The sequence below is a fragment of the Oncorhynchus keta genome, chromosome 31, assembly GCF_023373465.1.
Source record: "Oncorhynchus keta strain PuntledgeMale-10-30-2019 chromosome 31, Oket_V2, whole genome shotgun sequence".
NCBI classification, from domain to species: Eukaryota; Metazoa; Chordata; class Actinopteri; order Salmoniformes; family Salmonidae; genus Oncorhynchus; species Oncorhynchus keta.
Window position 1 is genome coordinate 843,722 of NC_068451.1, and position 10,945 is coordinate 854,666.

General features: G+C 42.5%; 1 protein-coding gene across 2 annotated transcripts; it reads left to right on the forward strand.

Moving 5' to 3' along the window:
• The first annotated feature begins 664 nt into the window (after positions 1-664).
• On the forward strand, positions 665-9,811 carry LOC118364167 (regulator of chromosome condensation-like). Of its 2 annotated transcripts, none has more exons than XM_035745427.2 (10): positions 665-1,105; positions 1,979-2,110; positions 2,304-2,497; positions 3,721-3,900; positions 5,901-5,997; positions 6,209-6,331; positions 6,483-6,629; positions 8,514-8,633; positions 8,763-8,915; positions 9,075-9,811. In XM_035745427.2, exons 2-10 carry the CDS (start codon positions 2,035-2,037, stop codon positions 9,248-9,250), a joined length of 1,266 nt encoding a protein of 421 aa, XP_035601320.1. In that variant the 5' UTR covers positions 665-1,105; positions 1,979-2,034; the 3' UTR covers positions 9,251-9,811. The 2 variants fall into 2 exon arrangements, with proteins under 2 accessions (XP_035601320.1, XP_035601319.1); XM_035745426.2 differs by having other exon boundaries at positions 667-1,101.
• The last annotated feature ends 1,134 nt before the right edge of the window (positions 9,812-10,945 follow it).

The window sequence follows — 10,945 nt, forward strand, 5'->3', positions numbered from 1 at the left end:
CCTTTATTTCCCTACATCCCTTTCCTCACCTCCATCCATATCTAACATTTCTATATTAATTTCATTCTTCCTTTTATTTCCTAGATTCCTTTTCTCGCTCTCTTTCCTTATCTCCTTTCATACCTTCCTTTCCTTTCATAGCTTCCTTTAGAGAAGCACCTGCTATCAATATGCTTTGTATCCCACATTTACTCAAGTGTTTCCTTTTTTTGTGGCAGATATCAACCACGACCAGTAGAGAGGAAAGGAACGGAAGAAGGAATGGAAGTTAGGAAAAGAGGAAATGAAAACACGCTAGGAAAGAAGGAAATTAATCTAGGAAAGAAAAGGAGATCGCGTGTATGTGGTAGAGATTAACCACAGCCAGTAGATGGCAATAGTATTTGTTTTAGTGACAGGCAAGTTTAAAACTGCAACATGTAATTTTTTGGTCAAACTGACTATATTCACATAGAAATATTAGTTCTAGATCTGTCATTCTCTCATTCAAAGCAAGTCTAAGAAGCGCTAGATCTATTTTATGTGCGCTATTTCTATGCTTCCTGTTAAATTTAGTTTTAGCTTTACTTTGAGCTTTGTACATCAGCTTCAAACAGTTGACAATACGATATTTTTTTGTTATGGAAGATATAGTTCACAGCGGTTTAGCTGGTACAATGATTATCTACTCTAGAAGTGCTTGTTTTGTCACGTTAACGTATTATAACTATTTGAATTTTAGCAAATGGCGGAGCGATTTCTGTATAGTGCAGCTTTAACACCTTGATCAGACTGACAGCCATTGCAGCATAATCGATTCTGCAGTCAAACTGTTTTTAATGGATATTGTGTGCAACAAAAGTTCAACATTTACCTTTTGCTACTATTTCTGTCAAGTCTATGCATACGTTAAGACTGCATTCATTTTTACTTAACGGTACGTTCTAAATGGTACATACAGTGTGCAGTAATAAGTAAGACAGACGTCTAACACGGCCACTGTCTCTTTAAAAATTGATGGCGCGTGTTCTGTGTGGAACAGTTGTAGACTGGGATAGCATACAGTACACCGCACGAGTGTGGCTTCGTCTCTGTCAGCTACCAAAGTGATCCACGGTACAGGCAAGTATGTGGGTATTTCATATTTTTACTTGGGGGGGAAAACTCGTATATCCCGTTATCTTAAAATAGCTACGAGATGTTTAGTTATTTGTATTAGTTTAGTCTGATATGTTCATCCATGTACCAATGAATCAGCTAGCAAACTAACATTCAGATAACGTTATCCAACTCCTGTTGAACTTGTTAGCTAGCCTAGCCTTCCCGTTTAAAATGTAGATAGATCGCGTTAGCTTTGTTGGTAAAATAGCGAACACGTTAGCACACTTTATGGTTTAAACAAACGAATTTTCCAAATATTAGCCAGCTAATGTTAGCTAGATAACTTAACGTTGTCATTGCAGTAACAGGCGCCTGTATGCGAACATTAGCTTAGTTCTAGCTGACGAATTTCTGTATTTACTTTAACAATGTACGTTACACCAGTATAACACATGTACCGACAATTGAGGTCAGTACGAGCTATAGCCATCATCATGTTCTTGGGACGTGTAAACGTTATCATCTACATTGCTAAAGTTAACAGGGTGGTTGTTTGCAGCCGGGAACAACTAGCTAACGTTATTGTTGTGCGCCTTTTCGGTCGTAACGTTGCACACCACCCTACTTACTATAAGTCCAAGTCTCGCTGCACGTACAACTTGTGGAACAGCTGTCCGCACTGGTTGAATGAATAGCTAGTTCCTGACATCTGTTCAAGTCAAAACTACACTGCCCTCTTTCATAGGTCACATTTATTTTGTAACTGATATCCTACTGCAGCAATATTACTGTACCCCAGTTTTGGAACTGTAATCTGGAATAGTTCTTCCTCTAATGACCTTCCTTAAAACAATTGTTTGCTATTTTAAATGCAGTCTTCATTTTCTGTTCATTACAGGCTTGTTTCCCCCTCAAGTCTTCTCACACTAGTTTTGTGCAGGGTCTGTTGCAGCCATGCCTGCAAAGAAGGCTCCAAAGAGACAAAAGGAAAGTAAACGAGAGGAAGTAAAGGATCCTAAGAAAGTTAAAGGTAGGCCACGGACTAACTCCATTAAGCCAATATCAAGTCTATATGTGAGATGTCCAATCTCTTTGTCAAGCCGACTACTTGAACACACCCTAGTATGAGTCCGTTTGAAATAAAATCTTCATCAGTGTCTCTGCTTGTTAATTTTGCTGTTTTCATAAAGATACTACAGTTTGGATTAAACAATACTGTTTAGTGTCAGTTTCCCACAGCAGCCATGGGGAGGAGAAGGGTCTGGTTCTAGTGCTGGGCCAAGGGGACGTAGGACAGCTGGGTCTGGGAGAGGACATAATGGAGAGGAAGAGGCCGGCCCTGGTGACACTGCCTGAGGGTGTGGTGCAGGTGGCGGCGGGGGGCATGCACACAGTCTGTCTCAGTGACACTGGAAATGTGAGTGAAGGCGGCAGATCCAACTACAACTGTCAAGATACTGCATCCAATTTCATAAATTCAGATTAACCATGCTACTGGTCTTTTAAAGCATGCTCAATTGAGAATATCTAAGAGCTTTTTAGTTCAGGCCCTGTATTCATGAATTGTCTCAGAGCTGTGTTTATTTCATCAACAATTACAAAAAATACTTGTCAATGACTTTTTCCTGACAACCAAGTGATGATAACGATATGCGATTCCCTGAAGAAAAACAAACTATTGAAAAAATATTGGAGAATTCCATGAACTCTTATGATAGTGTCCAATCATGAGCATGCATGCCTTTGGAATATAATGCAATCCTCTGTGGTCTTTCAGTTGCGCTGGCTGATTAAGCTGATCTGTCTGGCACTACCACACACAGCTACCAGGAGGACACTCCAGTAACTCCTCTCTTTTGAGGACCCTTCAATTGTAACTAACCTCAACTAGAACCAATGTTTACACTCTTACTTTCATATGGGCTATTTTTGCCTTGATCACATCAGAAGCTCTTACTTTGTGCTCTGTTATTCATCTGTGATGCTCTCGCATGTGGCAATTGCAAGGACCGTTGCTTTTTCTTGATTGGAAATGCTAAGGCTGAAGTGTTAGGAGTACATTAATAATTTTGGAGTTGTTGGAAAGCTCAGGTTTTCCCACTTAAAAAAAGGGGGGATTACTGTTATTTACCCACATCACAAGGTTGTGATGGGGAGAAAATATGAGTTGTATGGGCCTAAATTGTTTAACCTGTAGGCAAGGCCTTGTAGCCAATATGATAAATTATGGCTGGCATTGGTTACAATCTGCCACAAGCAATGTTGCCAGCTATGTGGAAATAGCCTTGTCCAAATAGGCCTACTATCTTAATGTGAACATTTATTGAAGTTGGAGGTAAATATTAATTATTTCATGAGGGAAAAAATGCAGAGTAAAATGTGACAAATGACAAAATAGGACATTTCTAAACCGCCTCATGGCTAAGACTACAAGGCTAAATCTAAAATGGCTGTCAAAATTAACACTGATCTAGGATAGTCACCTCACTCTTATTCAAAAGGCAAAACTGATCCTAGAGCAGTACTCCTACTTGGGAGATACTTTGTGAATATACATGCTGGACTAAGATTAATCTGGGGCTGGGAAACTGTATTTTAATGAAATATGACTTAGTAACCAGATGCTTGTCACTGGTGTAGATCTACACGTTTGGCTGCAATGATGAGGGTGCTCTGGGTCGAGAGACGACAGAAGAGGGCTCTGAGATGGTGCCAGGGAAGGTGGCCCTGGACGAGAGGGTGGTTCAGGTGTCTGCTGGGGACAGTCACACAGCTGCACTCACAGATGATGGTGCAGTGTACATTTGGGGCTCCTTCAGGGTGAGTAGGGGACAGGGTTTAACCGCTGTCAAACACCCTGGAAACTGTTGCGCCAGTCCGTTACTCAAATAATCTTAAATTGACTTGCATCTGCCTTAAAATTGTATTCCATTTGATTAGTTTATTAGTCACATGCTTTGTACACAACAGGTGTGGACTAACCGTGAAATGCTTACTTATGGGCTTTTCTCAACAATGCAATATAAATTAACATTAAATGAATAAATACACAGTGAGTAATGATACCCTGTGTATATAATCAAGTTATCTGTACTGAGTACGAGGTAGATATGTACAGTTGAAGTCGGGACATTAACATACACCTTAGCCAAATGCATATAAACTCAGTTTTTCACAATTCCTGACATTTAATCCTAGTAAGAATTCCCAGTCTTAATTCAGTTAGATCACCTCTTTATTTTAATAATGTGAAATGTCAGAATAATAGTGTTTTTATTTCTTTCATCACATTCCCAGTGGGTCAGAAGTTTACGTACACTGAATTAGTATTTGGTAGCATTGCCTTTACATTTTTTTACTTGGGTCAAACGTTTCGGTTAGCCTTCCACAAGCTTCCCACAATAAGTTGGGTGACTGTTGGCTCATTCCTCCTGACAGTTGGTGTAACGGATTCAGGTTTGTAGGCCTCCTTGCTCGCACACGCTTTTTCAGTTCTGCCCCCAACATTCTATGGGAATGAGGTCAGGGTTTTGTGATGGCCACTCCAATACCATGACTTTGTTGTCCGTAAGCCATTTTGCCGCAACTTTGGAAGTATGCTTGGGGACATTGTCCATTTAGAAGACCAATTTGCAACCGAGCATTAACTTTCTGACTGATGTCTTGACATGTTGCTTCAATATACACATAATTTACCTCCCTCATGATGCCATCTATTTTGTGAAGTGCACCAGCCCCTCCTGCAGAAAAGCACCCCTACAACATGATGCTGCCACCCCCGTGCTTCATGGTTGGGATTGTGTTCTTTGGCTTGCAAGCCTTCCCCCTTTTTCCTTCTAACATAACGATGGTCATTATGGTCAAACAGTTCTATTTTTGTTTCATCAGACCAGAGGACATTGCTCCAAAAAGTATGATCTTTGTCCCTGTGTGCAGTTGCAAACCGTAGTCTGGCGTTCTTTATGGCGGTTTTGGAGCAGTGGTTTCTTCCTTGCTGAGCGGCCTTTCAGGTTATGTCAATATAGGATGTCTATGTCAATATCGTTTAACTGTGGATATAGATACTTTTTGTACCTGTTTCCTCCAGCATCTTCACAGGGTCCTTTGCTGTTCTGGGGATGATTTTCTCTTTTCACACCAAAGTACGTTCATCTCTAGGAGACCGAACGTGTCTCCTTACTGAGTGGTATGACAGCTGCGTGGTCCCATGGTGTTTTGTACTTGGCTACAATTGTTTGTACAGATGAACGTGGTACCTTCAGGCGTTTGGATATTGCTCCCAAGGAGGAACTAGACTTGTGGAGGTCTACAAAAATTGTTTTCCCCTGGGGTCTTGGCCGATTTTCTTTTGATTTACCCATGATGTCAAGCAAAGACACTGAGTTTGAAGGTAGGCCTTGAAATTCATCCACAGGTACACCTCCAATTGACTCAAATTAGAAGCTTCTAAAGCCATGACATAATTTTCTGGAATTTTCCAAGCTGTTTAAATGCACAGTCATGTAAACTTCTGACCCTCTGGAATTGTGATACAGTGAAATAATGTCTGTAAACAATTGTTGGAAAAATTACTTGTGTCATACACAAAGTAGATGTCCTTAACCGACTTGCCAAAACTATAGTTTCTCAACAAGAAATTTGTGGAGTGGTTGAAAAACGAGTTTCATGTAAACTTCTGACCTCAGCAGTACATGCACTGTATAATTAGGAATAAAGTAACAGATAATAAACAATAGCAGCAGCATATGCTACTTATCATATACTAAATTAAGGTAACCTGCAATTCTCACTAATTTCACACATTGTCCCGTTTGCTTTAGGATAACAGCGGAGTCATTGGTCTACTAGAGCCTCTGAAGAAGGTTACTGTGCCTGTCAAGGTCCCCATGAAAGGGCCTGTGATGAAAATAGCATCAGGTGAGAAATGGGGGATCTGTCCTTAAGGTTTCTCTGCAGAAGTTCTGCTTTCCCGGAGGTTTTGACCACGTTCAACAAAAATATAATGATTAGAACTGACTTGATTCCTTATTCTGCAGGTCAGCGGCATGTTTGTCCTACAGCTACCATATAGTTTCTTGCTCAATGCTGTCCTGGTTATAAGACAATATTCATGACCTCTGACCCCCAGGTAATGACCACTTGGTGATGCTGACAGCAAGCGGTGACCTCTACACATCAGGCTGCGGAGAGCAGGGGCAGCTGGGAAGGGTGCCGGAGCTCTTTGCCAACCGAGGGGGCAGGAAAGGGCTGTGTATGTACCAACTGAAACCATTTATTTTGACACAGTATTCATTCAGCTGTAGTTTGGGTGTGAGCACCTGTATGATGAATGGATATCTGCACCATTATTCTTTGTTTTGACTGCTGTGGGTGACAGGACATGTGTTTCTGTATGCTTACAGTGCGGTTGCTGATACCTCAGATTGTGAAGGTCCAGTCTAGGGGCAAGGTTCACTTCACAGATGCCTTCTGTGGGGCTTATATGACCATTGCTGTGTCAAAAGAAGGCCACGTCTATGGATTTGGACTGTCAAACTACCATCAGCTTGGTGAGTGTTGGATAAAAATGTATTTTATAACTATCAAATCAAATTTTATGTCACATACACATGGTTAGCAGATGTTAATGCGAGTGTAGCGAAATGCTTGTGCTTCTAGTTCTGACAATGCAGTAATAACCAACAAGTAATCTAGCTAACAATTCCAAAACTACTACCTTATAGACACAAGTGTAAGGGGATAAGAATATGTACATAGATATATGAGTGAGTGATGGTACAGAGCGGCATAGGCGAGATACAGTAGATGGTATTGAGTGCAGTATATACATATGAGATGAGTATGTAAACAAAGTGACATAGTTAAAGTGGCTAGTGATACATGTATTACATAAAGATGCAGTAGATTATAGAGTACAGTATATACATATGAGATGAATAATGTAGGGTATGTAAACATTATATTAGGTAGCATTGTTTAAAGTGGCTAGTGATATATTTTACATCAATTCCCATTATTAAAGTGGCTGGAGTTGAGTCAGTGTGTTGGCAGCAGCCACTCAATGTTAGTGGTGGCTGTTTAACAGTCTGATGGCCTTGAGATTGAAAAACAGCTTCTGTCTCTCGGTCCCAGCTTTGATGCACCTGTACTGACCTCGCCTTCTGGATGATAGTGGGGTGAACAGGCAGTGGCTTGGGTGGTTGTTGTCGGGTTTATGGCCTTCCTGTGACATCGGGTGGTGTAGGTGTCCTGGAGGGCAGGTAGTTTGCCCCCGGTGATGCGTTGTGCAGACCTCACTACCCTCTGGAGAGCCTTATGGTTGTGGGCGGAGCAGTTGCCGTACCAGGCGGTGATACAGCCCGACAGGATGCTCTCGATTGTGCATCTGTAGAAGTTTGTGAGTGCTTTTGGTGACAAGCTGAATTTCTTCAGCCTCTTGAGGTTGAAGAGGCGCTGCTGCGCCTTCTTCACAATGCTGTCTGTGTGGGTGGACCAATTCAGTTTGTCTGTGATGTGTACGCCGAGGAACTTAACTTACTACCCTCTCCACTACTGTTCCATCAATGTGGATAGGGGGGGGGGGGTGTTCCCTCTGCTGTTTCCTGAAGTCCACAATCATCTCCTTAGTTTTGTTGACGTTGAGTGTGAGGTTATTTTCCTGACACCACACTCCGAGGGCCCTCACCTCCTCCCTGTAGGCAGTCTCGTCGTTGTTGGTAATCAAGCTTACCACTGTTGTGTCGTCCGCAAACTTGATGATTGAGTTGGAGGCGTGCGTGGCCACGCAGTCGTGGGTGAACAGGGAGTACAGGAGAGGGCTCAGAACGCACCCTTGTGGGGCCCCAGTGTTGAGGATCAGCGGGGTAGAATTGTTGTTGCCTACCCTCACCACCTGGGGGCGGCCCGTCAAGAAGTCCAGTACCCAGTTGCACAGGGCGGGGTCGAGACCCAGGGTCTTGAGTTTGATGACGAGCTTGGAGGGCACTATGGTGTTAAATGCCGAGCTGTAGTCGATGAACAGCATTCTCACATAGGTATTCCTCTTGTCCAGATGGGTTAGGGCAGTGTGGTTGAGATTGCAGAAATACTGTAACAGAACTTGGTTTATCCTCCAAATTAATCTTCCAATTTGAGCTTAATTCATCTTCAACTATAGGTTTCCATCCACTTGGCAAGGTTTTCATGTGAAATTTAAAGATCTTTATAAAGAATATGCACTTTTTACTTTGATATGGTTATATCAGTATGTGCATAAAGGGATTGCCATTTTTTTTTGTTTTTATCAGACATGTACTTTACTTGTATAGAAAAAGGTTGGCTGGAACCTGTTTATTTATGCACACTCTGAGTCTCTGTGCTCTAGAATTGCAGTTGGGTGGGTTGGAGAGTGTCACACAGTACCTGTTGACCATAGACTTCTGTACTGTTTCCAGGGACCAAACTCATCAACACATGCTTTGTTCCAATAAAACTTACCTCCTTCAAAAACTCCACCATTAACTGGATTGGCTTCTCAGGGGGACAGCACCACACAGTCTGCCTCGACTCTGCCGGTAAGCGCATTGGGGCCCATCTTTTATTTTAAACACTCTTGATCAACTATGTCAGAACTTGGACTGTTCAAGAATCTGTCAACTGCATAGTGCAGCACAAATTGGGAACATGTCTCTGTCCCCCTATAGGAAAGGTGTACAGCCTGGGCCGGGCAGAGTATGGGCGTTTGGGTCTGGGCCAGGGGGCAGAGGAGAAGAGCGAGCCCACGCCTGTGGAAGGACTGGATCTAGCCCAGGTGGTGGCTTGTGGGGCGTCGGTCAGCTATGCTGTCACCAAACAAGGTGAGGTCATTGCTAGTGTGTTTCTTCTGGTTTATGAAAAATTAAAGGATTAACTTGCTGATGTTGTGCATGTCTACGTTATGGTGTGTAATTGTGATAGGAATGACTCCAAGGCCATTGTGTCTGTATATGATCCACTGATGTGTGTCTTCATTGCAGGGTCTGCATATGCCTGGGGTATGGGCACTAACCTCCAGCTTGGCACAGGTGAGGAGGATGACGAATGGAGCCCTGTAGAGATGACGGGGAAGCAGCTGGAGAACCGCATAGTACTGATGGTGGCCAGCGGCGGGCAGCACACAATCCTACTGGTCAAAGACAAGCAGGAGAGTTGATGTATCCTCAGGCAGGGGAAGGTTGCCCTTGTTGGTCTATACCAGAAGGATCTGTGTTAAATGCCTACATGTGGGGGAGGGGTTTGTGGCTGAATGTGACTTCCTGTGCTGAGCCAGGTAACCCGGAGTGGGAACGTGGTGATGGGAGAGGGGCTAGTCTATGTTAGAGGGCTCTGATCTGTCCCGCTCAGTGCAAAAATCCCCTGATGTTTTTGATGTGGTTCAGTAGATTGTGATCAACAAGCAAGAAACTTTTTTTTAATCTAGTTTATGCTTAGTTATTTTTTTAAAATGATAATCTTTAGGATGCCAGTCTGATATGTTTGTGGGGGAAATAATGGACGAGCCTTTTAATGAAATCTCAAGTCGCAGCCTTTTAAGAATACCCCCCCCCACCCCCGGCATCTGTAAGATGAGTACTAGTATTTCTTGTCAGCAAGGTCCTTTCATTTGAAAGTCTGGCCTAAGGTGTCTTGAACCATGTAGTTTAAGACAGCTGTTCACTGTACCCCCTTGCACAATTATTTGCTGGTCCAACTTGGAAATAAAAGTACAATTTTACTGTTTTGATCTTTCTTTTGGTTTGCGTACTGCAATGACAAACTTTGTTCAGGGGTTGGTGCTCGTAATACATTGAGGGCCCAATTAGTAGATGGCCATAGTGATGATTTTGAGTACAACGGCCTCACATTTATCAGTCTGCCAACATATATTTATATAAGGCAGCCAATGTAAATTAAAATCGCTTGAAGTTGCAAATGATTGTTCTGGGGCAGAGAGCAATGCTACAGGCTAATTTTGTGCTAGTGAGAAGGGAAATGTTGCGTCCTTGGATTTTTCTACTGGCTTTCATCTGACTAATGACTCAAGGATGTGGAATCGTCTTAAAAAGCCCAGGTAGCTCCCATTTTTCTCAAAGCTTTGAAATGCTAAAGGTCCTCTTCTACGCACTTAATTGACAGGCATGGCCTCATCCCACTGTTTGTATTGCCTGTTCTCCTTTGACAGGATTTGATTTTGATGGGTGGGCAATCCATTCCGTTTGCAATATGCAGTGTCCTTCACTTTTAAATTTCATTTAGCAGTTTATGACACTATTAGGGGGGCTTTCACACTGTTCCTGTGCTTCTCTAATGGTTGCCCTGACCATCTAAGACTGACAGTCTCACCAGTCTATGATGCCTCAGATCTCACCCTCCTTTCTGTCTCAGCTTGATCTCTTAACTCCTCAACCAATGTGATCAAATATGAGGTGATCCTCAACCTTCCTGGTTAGTAGATGAAGCAACGGTGTCGCAAAAGGTTCTGGCTATTGGATTTCACAGTACTCTGTAGGGTAGATACAAATGAGATGAGTGACTACAGCCGATACTGTTTTGAGTGAGATTAGTAATAGACTTTAATTAAATTAATCTGTAGACCCAAAATATACTACAGAGCCTGGTTTGATTCCAGGCTGTATCACAACCTGCTGTGATTGGGAGTCCCATAGGGTGGTGCAGAATTGTCCCAGCGTCGTCCGGATTTGGCTGTCATTGTAATTAAGAACTTGTTCTTAACTGACTTGCCTAGTAAAATAAATAAACCTGTTCATATAAGGAAATCAGTCAATTGAAATAAATCTATTATGCCCCCATCTGGGCAGGGGTGCAGTTATGTGTGGGCCTGAGAGGGTGTAGGTTTTCCCAAACAAAA